This window comes from Falco cherrug, chromosome 5 (genome assembly GCF_023634085.1).
Source record: "Falco cherrug isolate bFalChe1 chromosome 5, bFalChe1.pri, whole genome shotgun sequence".
Lineage (NCBI taxonomy): Eukaryota > Metazoa > Chordata > Aves > Falconiformes > Falconidae > Falco > Falco cherrug.
Genome location: NC_073701.1, coordinates 64,270,988 through 64,283,582, shown reverse-complemented (window position 1 = coordinate 64,283,582; position 12,595 = coordinate 64,270,988). Strand labels below are relative to the sequence as shown.

Below are 12,595 nucleotides of genomic sequence, written 5' to 3'. Positions count from 1 at the left end.
CAATATTCCCCAGCAAAACCATGAAAGCAATTGCAACTTATTTTGTAGTATGATCAAAAATAGTAATTTTAATTGTATGTGTGTGTGCATATATCCTTGCATCCATGCAAAGCCTTAGGTGAGTGACAAGTAACTCTTGTGCTGTCTAGTGCCAAACTTATTTTTAAAGCCTAGCTCTTCACTATTCCTGGTGCCAGCACAAGTTTCTGCTGGGCCCAGTGGTTTATCGTGGTTTATTTCAGGCCAGAAGGCAAGTGAGGTGGTCATGCCTGTTTAATATCAGCTGCAAAACTTGTCTCGTCCCTGAGATACTTGTTTGGAAAAGAAGTTGAAACTTGGAGCTGAACACAGTGGAGGCATCAACCATTGCCATCCAACAACTGCATCTTGGCTGAATAATAGTGACTGTGTAGTAGCTAAAATATGTAATAAATACTAGCTTAAAGTTAAATTAAAATAAACACATTGTCAGCTTTAGATTTAGTTGTTGGGTCAGAATATCTAAAAAATACTTCTGAACAGTTCTTCCATCTCTGCCAACAACTTACCATGGCAACGCTGCAAAACAAAATGAGGTGTCTTTTAAAGACTTCATATATAACCCACCACTTTTAGGGAAATACGCTGTAAAGATTAGCCTCATTTCTTACTGCTTTTACTATTTTTAAGGAACTTTGCCCTTTCTCTTTTTAAAAAGAAAATGGACTTATAGGTAATGTGACTGACTGTCCAAGTGATGCAAACAGGAGAAATCAGCAAGCATTTGTGAAGGAAAGCTATCGCACTCTGCAACTTGAATTTTTTGGAGCACAGCATGACTTCTTAGGAAAAAATTGCATAATTAAGCCGTAGTGCTCAGAAAATTAAGTTGCTTGTACTGAGCCTGAGATGTATTATTGAGCTGGGCTGATAGGGTTATTATTAGTGATCAGATGTGGTGCTGCAATGGCAGAAACCTCTATAGTCTGGAAAGATACAGACTGCATTTCTGCAAGAGGGTTCACTAACATCCTCCTCAAGACTGCTCAGTGGACTTCAGCTCATCTGTAGTAGTTCCTCCAACTTAGAATCTGGACATTGGTATTTTTGAAATGTCATGGACTATTGATAAGCATGTAAGCACTTAAATCTTGACTGTGACAAAAGCTCACTTTTAAATCTTTGCTCATCTAATCAAAGAATCCTGAAGAACTCTTTTTTTTTCCCTTCTCTCTCTGTCCCACAGGCATGTCATTGTTCCAGGTAAAATACAATGACTGTTTACTGTCCCGACAGAGGCTAGCTTGGTAGTTAAGGTCTCTCCTGTTAAGTAGGAGATGTGGCATCATATCTCAGATAGAGGAGGGGAACTGAGTTTCTCCTTAAAAGGATGCTGATCATTGGGCTCTTGAACAGGAGAAGAGGTGTGATGGTATTTTGACCTGCACCTCATCAGTGATAATCTCCTGAGAAAGCTTCATCCAGGATGAGGACTGTTAACAAAGAGGGGTGGAGAGATGGGAAATGTGTGAATACACAAAAACTATGATGTGAAGAAAGGTGCTGAACTGCCCAGTGGCATCAGACACATCTAAACATGGACAGAAAAGGGCCCTTGTGCACCTGACAGTGGTGGTGCTGTGTGATCGTGCTCAGTGATGTGACTCCAGCCTACTTGCCTCTGAAAATCCGAAGTTCAGCAGTATCAAAATAAAACCTCATAGGTGCGTAGCAGCAAAGGCTGGTGGTGTCTGATCCACACCTCGGCTCCAGGGCACCACTGGCTGTACCCAAACCATTCCTGATGGAGAAGGCTGAAAAACTGAAAAGAACTACCTAAATATCAGACTGTCACACTCCAGCCAAAGGGAATTTAGTGAATCAGATCAAAATTTGACCAGTCTGATACGGGTGAAGTAACTTTCCATCTCCAGAGAAAGTTGACAACTGGAAACTTGGCAACTGGTCTCGGTTTCTTCACTGGTTTTCCTTTAATCAGAGTTAATTTTTCCACAAGAGCCAGTGTTCTTGTTTCTCCCTAGTGTTTAATAGTGTGTAATATGAAGCGATAATGTTAGAAGTTAACACTGTTAACATGGTGATGGGCTTCTGCTGTAGGGTAACATGCCAAAACCAGTGACTTGAGATACACAAAGAGTGAAAGCCAGAGTTTTTAAAAAAACATCTTTTTTTCCCTTAAAGGGAAATGATTGTTCTTACAAAACATTTTTTTTAAAAACTAAGTTTAGAAGTTTACAGAGTCCTGTTGATGACCAGCCAGCTTTGAGAAAAGTCCTGGTATTGTGGGTGTCTTTGCAAGGCTGGAGTTCATTAGGTGTCTGGGATAATGCCCAGACATGGCCGTGCTGTTATTTGCAGGGTTGGGTTTTCTTGTCTTGCTCATTTCCCAACTGTTCTGACAACTCATAAAAACACCATCGCCCTGATAAAGGAGCAGGATAGCACCGTTTGTGGGAGCTGGTCAGCAAAAGACACTTGCTTTCTGCTCCCAGCTTTGCCACTGGCAAGCAGAGTGGCTGTAGAAGTGTGCTTAAGGAGAGCTTTCCCAACAAGCTCCTGCGTGGGCATTAAATAATTCCCTGGATTTGCTGATGAAGAGGGAAACACATTTGATGAGTTGTGAATGAGTGTGGGAGCTACCCAGGCACTTGATGTGTGTTGAAGACCCACCTTTGGCTTCCCTACATCGGGCCTCAGTGTCCCGTGTCGGAGTCCGGTGCCCCATCGGTTTGTACGGTGAGAGGCAGGCAAGAGGAGATGCGGATGAGCCACTGGATGGGCTCACTCGGACGCTTGCTTTTGTTCTCTTGGGAATCACTGCAGCTTGGTAACTAGTATAGTGGGCTGTGTGATGAGATGGGAACCAGCTGGGAAGCTGTGGGTAAATCTGTGTTGTAGTTTCCCCCTGTGTGAGATAGGGAGTGTGCTCCTGCCCTTCCTCGTAGAGTGCTCTGAGGTGTACGGATGATCAGAGCTGCGTGAGACATTCCGCATTGCTTTAGGTGTCTCTAATGGCACTTTTTGGAAGAGTGGTTTGAGTAATTGTTTCTAAGGGCCCAATGGTAAATCAGATTTTACTTCTAGGAAATAACCTAGCTGAATAACTCAAACTGCCATTTTACATGGTACTTTGCAGCATTAAGGGAAGCCCTTGCCTGAAAATGCTTAATCCTACAAGGTTTTCAAAATACTAGCAAATCCTCAGGTTGCTGGATTTAAAAAGACAAAAAACAACTCGGAACTAACCAACCCCAACCCCACTCCCCACCATAAATAACATTACTCTTTGCAATATGACTTCGTTTTTCATTTCTGATGAACCACGTTCATGGGTGCTGGGGAAACTTAACGCTCATCATCCTGAAATAATTTGCAAGCCCCTCAAGAATTAAGAACAGGCGTTAGGTAAAGAGCTAAATTATATTAAAAACAGTGCAGGCTCACTGTGGGGTCATTCATGTGCATGCAATGCAGAGTGTTCAAACATATGGTCTGGTGCTTTTAAGAGATTTGGTTTTCTTCTATTTATCTCCTTAGGCAAAGTGTAGACTATTAAAGCTTAGATTCCGTGAGCCAATAGTAAGAATCATTTTTATTCTGAGAGACTTAGGATTAAATGGATTGGCACATGCGTTTTGTTGTACAGAGTGGACACACACTGGGTTTCAGGCACACGTCCTGCAAACTCTTTTTGTGTTGACTTCATTAATATTCTTTTAATACAGTCAAGGCACGCAGCATGCAGATGCTTAAGCATATTGCTGACCTCAAGTACATGAATTTCTCCTTTAGTGTTCAGTGTGTAATGGCACACACGACTTTGTACCTGGTTGAGCTGTCGGAAGTATTTTCATTTTTTTATTAAATTGAGCCACTGTGGTGGCAGCAAATGGAATCTGCTTTGGGTGGGAGGATCTGTCTCAAAGAAAAATTATGGATAAACAGGAGATATTTGGGGTTAGCTAGCAGCATTTAATGCAGTTACCGTATCAAAATGATGTGTCATCTACAGTATGTTTGACACACTGATCCAATCTGGGACCAATTCTCATTGCATCTAACGCTTACCCTGTGCAGCTTTGTACCTAACTTGGCACCTGTAAGCTGCTCCTGCTTGTGCAACACCTGAGATCATGCTCAGTGTGGTGAGGGACTGCTTTTAAACCCGTCAGTGCTGTCGGTGTTGTTTCTTCATAGGTTCTCAGCATGGTGATCAATGCAGCTTACAAGCCAGGGAGTGTTTTACGAGAACTGCAGCTAGTGGAAGACCCTCAGTGGAATTTCCAAGAGGAAACACTTAAAGCAAAGTAAGTCTTCAGTGTGTGCTTTTTTATTTGGGAGGCTTCAAAAAGGGAAATAACTGGGGGAGAAAAAGGAACAAAGGTTTTTTTCTGTTGTGAGAGTTTTACTTTTTCTAATTATTGTTTGCATCATTGGATCATTTGACTCATTCTGTAGCAGCTTAAGAATTGAAATATTCACCTGAATGGTTCATTTCTATTGGCTTTCTCCAAGCAGCCATCCAGATTTTGATGAAAACTGCCATGTTTATTCAGTGAAGTCCTGAGTTTTATGATAAGCTGTTCCTATAAGCTTGGCTATTATTGAATTAACTCAATTCCTGGCTTTCTAAATGTAGGAGTATTACAGTTTTTAATATAGAGCCTGTCATTCTGATGCAGAAAAAACCTGGTGAGAACAAATGCCACACAAAAAAAGTGCAAACAAAATAGCAGGGACACATTTTTGAGCATTTTTAAGGCAAAATGCAAACAGATTTGAGATTCAGGTGGAGATCTGAGGCCTTTCTAGAATAGATGTTTCAATTATCATGTAAACACCACCTAAGAAAACTGTATCTAGAAAATACTCAATTTCCCCTTCCAACTTTAAAATCTACCCATTTATCCCTTCTTTATGTAATGGGCACTACACTTAAGATGTATTTCAACAACCATTGTCTCTCTGAAAGAGGGGAGTCACACCTAAGCTCTCTCCAGAGGAGCAGTTCTTCCCGCTTCAAGATGGATGTCAACAAATAGTTCTCTGAAGACAGCTCTCTCCACTGACTAACTTGACTTTTTGAGGACTGAAGTTCAATGCAGCGAATCTCACCCTTTGTACTGAACTCTTGTTACACCTTTTCAAATAAAAGCAATTTTCTCTTGGTTATTTGAAGTGATTGACTGTCAAATATGGCACTGTTGATTGCTATTGTAGTCGATCTTTGGCCGTGCAGATATTGCAGAATGCGTGCTTTGGTTGAGGGGAAGAATTGAGAACCTTTTATTCTGCGTCCTCAGAAATGGCTTTTCTAAAGAGGATTGAAAATAGAAATGAAAAGGTACTAGAAAACCCTATTTCTAATTTGCTTCTTTCATCCATGTGGAAAGTCATGTTTTTGTGTTTGTCAGTTGAAATTTTGTGGATGGAAATCTAAAAGTCATCCTTGCGCATGCAGATTTTCATTAAAAACAAGCCACCGTCCATGACCTGGGTTTCATTGATGCCACACCTTGTACTAGCAACCATTAGATAACAGAGTCCTACTTAGCAGCTGTGAAAGCAAGTTGTAATGCCCCATCTTAATCTACTATCCTGAAAGGAATTGAGCTTGTGGACAGTTTTCCTGTTAGCAGTATCCAAAATAGGACTTTGTTGGGATTTCTCATTTAAGTGTGGAGATCCGCCTGGTGCAGAAGTAGCAGTATCTGGTTCTTGAAGGCTGCTGCAATCCTTATTTCTGATGGGAGACAGTCTGAAAAACGTTTAACTGACCATCAAACGCAGGGATGTCTTGTCCTTGACAGTCAGCTATGTCTACAGCCCAATCCACTGCGAACCCCGTCAGCCTGCTGACTCCAGTTGTGCTTACACCAGGAAGACCAACTCAGTTATGGGCTGCTAGAGGCTGTCACTCATCCGTATCACATCAAATAATCATCTTCCCTCACTGTTACCTGATGTGCTAATCATACTGTAATGAGCACCTCCATCTCTGTTACTGTCCCACATGATGCTTCTACCCATTCATTCCTGGGTCTGTTCCCTCCTCCCATCTATTTAGCAGAACAGGCAGCCTGCTGGGATATACCTTCTGTATACATAGCCAGCCAGATAAAAGTCTACCACTGCTTTCCAGCAAGGAGGCTTTGTTATTTTATGTTGGCCATCCAGTCACAGCCTGCGTACATGTTCCTGTATGATGGCTACCCCAGGAGGCAGCAACCTCCACTCTTCAGTGTGTCAAGCAGCAGCTTTCAACTTTATGAAGCTACAGAATGGATCATTACAGGCTCAGAGCTGGGACAGCAAGGTTTGGAGTGACTTCTGAGCATAGCAATGTATTCTCATGCAGTGTGGCAATGTCCTCTGGCTCCTGAGGAGACAGAGCTCATGGCCGGGGACGGCATCTTGTTGCTGTAGCTATCTGCCTTCTAGGGCTGGAGCTCTGCTCACAGAGCAGTGCTTGGTGCTCACACCAGCTTGCCTGTGTGCAGCTTGAGTACTTTTAAGAGTGGGTGACACAGCGTTGACAACAGCCCTGAGACTGTTGTGCTACCCTAGGACTTCCTTCTTTTTTCCTTCCTCGGTTTGCTTGAGTTGCTTCATCAAGAAGCATACCAAGGTTTTAATTGCATTTGGTTGTGCAGAAGCAGAAAAGAAAACATGGTCGTGAAATCAGATGCCATGGGATGTGCAAACGGCACATGACACCTTACATCAGGTATGACAGTCAGTTGCGTTCCAGAATCTTAAACAGAGACCCGTAACGAGCAAACGCCTGTCTGTACTGACTTCCAGCTACGCCAGCTCCCGATGGTGTCTTGCTGCTAATGATGACAGCTCTACAGCCAGCTGGAGCGTCTGTGCTGTAATGTGACATGTCGTGTCACCGCCTTCCCTCTGATGTAAACTGACAACTCCTTGGATCTTGACAATGTTGTTGTTTGTTTGCGGTGGTGGCTGCAGTAGGGTAGAGCAAAGGGGAGGGAGGAGGACGGTGAAGAGCAGACTGCTTTTCCCACTGGCCCAAATGCCAAACTGTGCACTGCCAGGAATGCGTTACCTGAGTCCTAGGGCAACCTGCATTTAGTTTACTCTGCTGTCATGAGTGAACAGCACAGAATCAATTACACTAGCCTTGCAAAGAAGATAAACAATTTAGATTGTCTGAAGAGATGTGTCTGCAATGTGTGATGGCAGTCGCTTCCCATCAGCGCTGCTGGCTCTCTGTGAAAATAGTCAAACCTGATTTATTGGTGATGATGAGTTAGAAATGTCAGGCCTGATCCTCTGAATTCTCATGAGGGCCAGCCGAAGCTGTAGGCATTCAACCCTTATAGTTCTGATGCGTTAAGTTCAGTGCCTACATCTAGATTTGGCTCCCCAGTTTTACATAAAATGCTTGAGGGACTTTATGCTTTTTAAGGGTTTTAATTTCTAAGGGCTGTAAGTGGGGCTGTTTGGACTTACTCATTTTTGCAGGACTTGCAGCACGCGCAGAGAATTATCTCCTGGGTCTTGCATGAAAGCCAGTTAATCAAAACAAGAAAGATGAGTATTCCTAGGCTCCTTCATTAAATGAAATTTTGAGAGCTGTCCAAATCCAGTAGCTGAACTGTAGGAATATTTACCCCATTGCAGCCATCATTGCTTATTTATGAGGCTGCATTTCAAAGTCTTTTCACTGTGGGTGCTTTAGTTAGAAGGCTGACTTTCACTTGTAATAGATGATGCTGAGGTGTTTGAAGTCTTCTTTGCCTCAGCCTTTGCTGGCAAGGGTTGCTCTCAGGCCTCCCAGGTCCCTGTTAGTTTGAGTGAAGCGTTACCCACAGTAAATGGAAGAAAGCTAGAGACACTGTAAGCAAACTGGAGGTGCACAAGTGCATGGAGCCAGGTGAGATGCAGTCAACTGTGCTTGAGAGAGCTGGCCAATGTCACTGCAAGACCACTTGCTGTCAGGTTTGAAAGCTGATGATGATCAGGGAAGTGTCCTCATCAACAAGGGCAAGAAGGAGAATCCAAGCAATTACAGGCTGTTAGCCTAACATTCCTGGGAAGGTTATTAGGCAAATCCTCCTGGAAGCTATATATTCCTCCATGAGGAAGCTATAGACCATGCAGGACTAACAGTTGACAGGCAAGAACCAGCATGGATTTGCAAAGGGCAGGTTGTGCCTGATGTGGTAACTGGTTTGGTGGCTGAGGGAGAAGCAGTGGAAGTTCGTTATGTTGATTTTATCAAGGCTTTCGACACAGTCTCCAGTAACATCCTTAAAGCCAAGCTGTGGAGATGTGGATTGAACATGTGTGTGGTGAGTGGGAAGCTGGCTGGACAACTGAACCCAAAGGGGTTCATGTGGTAAGGATATATCAAGCTGTAGCCCTATATATAGTAACAAATTAGGTACTATATATAGGTACTATATATATAGGTATATGATTTATAGGTACTATAAATTGTAGTACAAATTAGGTAAATGGAACCAAAGGGTTCAGTGATACGGAGTCCAAGTGGCAGCCAGTTATTAACGGTGCTCCTCAAAGGTCGGTACAAAGCTACAGCTCATATGATCTGGTTTGTCTTCCACGTCAGCTCTGGTGTGTACTTTTTGAGGCACTGCAAGGGTGAATTAGTGTGACCGGGTGGCCTTCCATGCTGAATACTGGAGACAGAAGTCATTAAAACCAGTGGAATGTCTTAAACCCTTTGTTTCCATGATCAGGAGGAGTCTTTATGAGACATGTCTGTACAACCAGAACAACTCCAGGGCCCTTTCTGAACCCTGTCTTCAAGAGTGTAAAATGCCACTGGATGATTAAATAGCTTAGAGGAAGGTAACTTCGCATAGTTGGGAGACTTTAAGCTAGTAAGACAGATTGGAAATTTCTTGGAGAAGAATAGATAAGGGTTCTTGGTCCCCCAAAAGGGAATTGAAGCTTTTAGCCACTGAGTTATTCAAACTAGTCTCAGGGATTGCCAGAACTGTGGGCTGTAACCCTTATGATGAGACTTTTGAAAATGTGGGTAGTCTCAGTGTTCTTGCTCTTTGAAGTATCTTCAGCACAAGACTTCGTGTCATCACACAGTGGTCCCTAACTGGAGCTCCTAGAACTCGCTTTGTTCTCATGAACCTCTGATCTGTTTTATCACCAAAGGAAGCTTCAACAGAAAGCTGCCAGCAAAGTGCTATTAGCTTAATGTTGTTGCTCATGGATCAGCAAAGATCCCAAGTATATTTTTTTGTGGAAATAATTTCAGCCATAAGGGTTTCTCCAGTTTTGGGGATGTGAGGGCAAAGAAAGGGGAAGAGGAAGGGAAGATTTCTTTGGCTTTAGCTGAAAAACCTTTTTTAAAAGAACAATGATTTCTAACAAAACTGAAAATGTTATGCTTGATACGGCTATTTTCCAAGTCTCCAGTGTTGCTGTGCTGTGCATGCAGGTTACTCTACTGCTTACAAGTGGCTGGGAGTCCTATTATGAAAACATCAATAGCAGTGTTAGTAGTTGGTAATTTTTTGAGTGATGCTAATGGAAAAGGGTTTTCTGATTGTATCCAAAGGCGCTCTTTCCACATGGCTGTCCTGGAACAGCTCAGATTACATTTGGTGGTGTTTGTGTTAAAAATCTTTAGTGTGTGAGGAATATGGAAAATATTAGTAGAACCTGGTTTATAGTTGAAAGAGGTGCTGCCAAGGCAAAAATCATGTAAAAAGTAATACTGTGGCCAGTACTAACACCTTGGGTTATTGAGACTGATTGCTGCAGTCATGTTGATCTCCATTTTGCCATCCGCTCTGTTAATTACTGTGTGGGTTGCATTCAAACCAGACTGTGAAATCAGTCAGTTGTTAATTTTCCTGGTTTCATCTTTTTCTTTCACCAGGCACTTTAGTACAATGGGTCCTTTCTGGGCAGCCAAACACAATAGGAAGCGCATAGTCAGAAGAAGTCAGCCATCCTTGAATAATACCCATCAGGCAGCTTTCTTAGCTTATAAGAAAGAACATCAAGAGGCAATTTGATTACAGTGCTTTTGCAGGGAAACAAAACCAGATGCAGTGTTTTCGTCCTAGTGGTGAAAGTCAGAACAAGGACAAATAAATTTAAGTTAAATGCAGACACATCCAGACATAAAATGAGACATGGGCTCATGAGGTACAGGTACAGGTGCTCCCACTGCCAGGATTCTTCCAGTGTGGAGACCCTTGAGGGGTGGCTGGTGCTTTCTGGAAGAGATGCTTTAGTCCAAGCAAACTTGTTTGGGTTCAAGTGAAGGTAACAGTGAAATTCTGCAGTTACTGACCTAGTGATCTAGGCTGTCGTTAAACTTTATGGCTCCTGGAGAAGTAATAAGGGCAGGAGTCTTTTCAAACACATTGAAAAGAAATATAAAACGTTTATAAGTAGAGATATTTAAATGCCTGTGGAATTTGTTCTTTTGATATTGGGTATTGCCAAACCCTCTTTTGCCAGCCTGCCTGTGTAGCTGTTTCACAGGGAAGCTAGGGTAGCAGTGCTCTGTACCTGGAAGGATCCTTTTGCCATCTTATTTCATCGCTCCAGGTCTGTCACGGGGCATAAAGAGCTGGCTCATTAAGTAATTTGTTCATTCATTCATTTGGGTGAATGAATCCAGGATAGTCTTCACGTCTTGGGGTCCTTGGTTGGGCACCAGGTGGGGTATCAGAGCCTGATGCCTTGCAGAAATGCTCATTCAGATTATGTAAGAGTTCTGTGTTGAGGTGGTAGTTTGGATCAAGTTTTTTACAGCATAAGGATGGTTGGACTGGGCTGTTCTCAGACCCAAGTTTCATTTGGGTACCCTGCTATAACACATTGTGTACCACAGGTTCAAACTTTTCTTATATCCCAGTGTTTCCAGAAAGAGTTTTTGGGAGGGAGAGCAGCAAAAGGTGGTTTCTTTGTTGCTTTGTACAACTCAAACCTACAGAGAGGGAGTAGGGTCCGGGTGCATGTGGTGTAGTTTACCTCTCCAGCTACATCTCCTTTGTTTCACCTTTTTCCTCCTCTTCCGTATCTGACTATCAGCAGCTGATTCCCTGCTGGGGAGCTGTGGGTCTTAATATTCTCACAAATGCTTTGTCTCATTTTTCCTGATGACTGTATCTGTGTCTTTCATTGCCTCCCATCCAGTAATCTTTCTTTCACTGTCTCTCCTCTTTTTCTTTTGTGTGTGTTACTTTTCTCTCCTCTAAAGCACATTTATAATGGCTTAGCACCAGGCGCTCGCATGATTGTCTCTTGCATTGCATTCCTCAGGATACGTAAGAGGTGTTTTAAAAACCTTATCTCACTGTTTACAATAGTGTGGTGCTGCTGTTTAATAAATTATGGGGATAATTGGTTTTTCAGAGTTCACATCTACAACGCATTACAGCAGGGATCTTTCTTAGCCATTTATCGCTCAGAAACAGTTCATATAAAACACTGAAATAAATGTTTTAGTGGCACATGGATAACAAATTTAAGACAAACCTTTCATTGGGGATTTTTGCTCTGAGCATTCTCTGTAGGGATTGGTTTTTAGGGCCTGTTGGTACATCCGCGTCAAACAACTCGGGAGACTCCTGATTAGTTCTTCAGGTTCTGTGTTGCCCACATCTCATAGCAGTGAAGTCATCTAGTCCCCGTATGGAGACAGGACAGTTTCACTCAGATATTTCTACACAGTGTGCTTATTCCAGTAACTGCAGCTGGCACAATGAAACCGTAGGCTTGTTGTGTGCTAGAACGTATATGAGAGCTGCCTCGAGAAAGATGGCAAGGGAGAAGACCTTGTATATGTGTATGTATTGTATATGTGTATGTGTATATATTGAGACAGTCTCCAGTGCAGCCCAAACACAGGGTGGTGACCAGAAGCTCTGCAAGACATGTAAGCTTCTCATCACAGGTCAATATATGGAGACTACATCCCTCTCCCCCAAGCTTTGCATCATTTCATAGTATGGGCTTGCTCTCCTGTGTAGTATCCTCCCCGAGCCTACTGTGATCTTTTTTTTCCATCTCTTGCCATATCTACAGATACCACCAGTCTGCACATGCATTCCTTTCTGAATCATGCTCACACCTCTGATTCATTTCACCTTGCCTTTCCTTCCTCAAGTCTATCTGAAGTGGAGCCACTAAAACAAGTAGACTGATTCTGTGTGCCTTCCCAAGAGAGACACCTTTCCAAAAGTCATTAGGGAAAGTATTTTCCTAACAGAGGAACATCTGGTCTGTAGCATCAGGGAACATGGCTTGATTGGTGACATGGGGTCTTGTGCTTTTTTCTAGATACAGAGGGAAGACATACAGGGCGACTGTTAAGATTGTGCGGACGTCGGATCAGGTAGCGGATTTCTGCAGAAGAGTCTGTGCAAAGTTGGAGTGCTGCCCCAACTTGTTCAGTCCTGTGCTGGTGGCTGAAGTCTGCCCAGAAAACTGCTCCATTCATACTAAAACCAAGTACAGTGAGTATTGGCCAAAGTGCTTCTTGTTGCTGGGCATCAGAGCAGTGGGGAACTGTGCATGAGCTAGTGATGAATAGCAGGAGTTGTGTAATACATTAATAGTGAGTAGG

The 12,595-nt window shown here is 42.9% G+C and overlaps 1 protein-coding gene across 2 annotated transcripts in view; it reads left to right on the top strand.

The window, feature by feature from the left end:
• SFMBT2 (Scm like with four mbt domains 2) overlaps positions 1-12,595 on the top strand; it is a 122,523-nt gene that overhangs the window by 96,892 nt on the left and 13,036 nt on the right. For both annotated transcript variants that reach the window (XM_005446200.3, XM_055711470.1), the window contains 2 exons: positions 4,198-4,307; positions 12,310-12,485. In XM_005446200.3, coding sequence (XP_005446257.1) covers positions 4,198-4,307; positions 12,310-12,485 — 286 coding nt within the window. The remainder of the gene's footprint in view (positions 1-4,197; positions 4,308-12,309; positions 12,486-12,595) is intronic.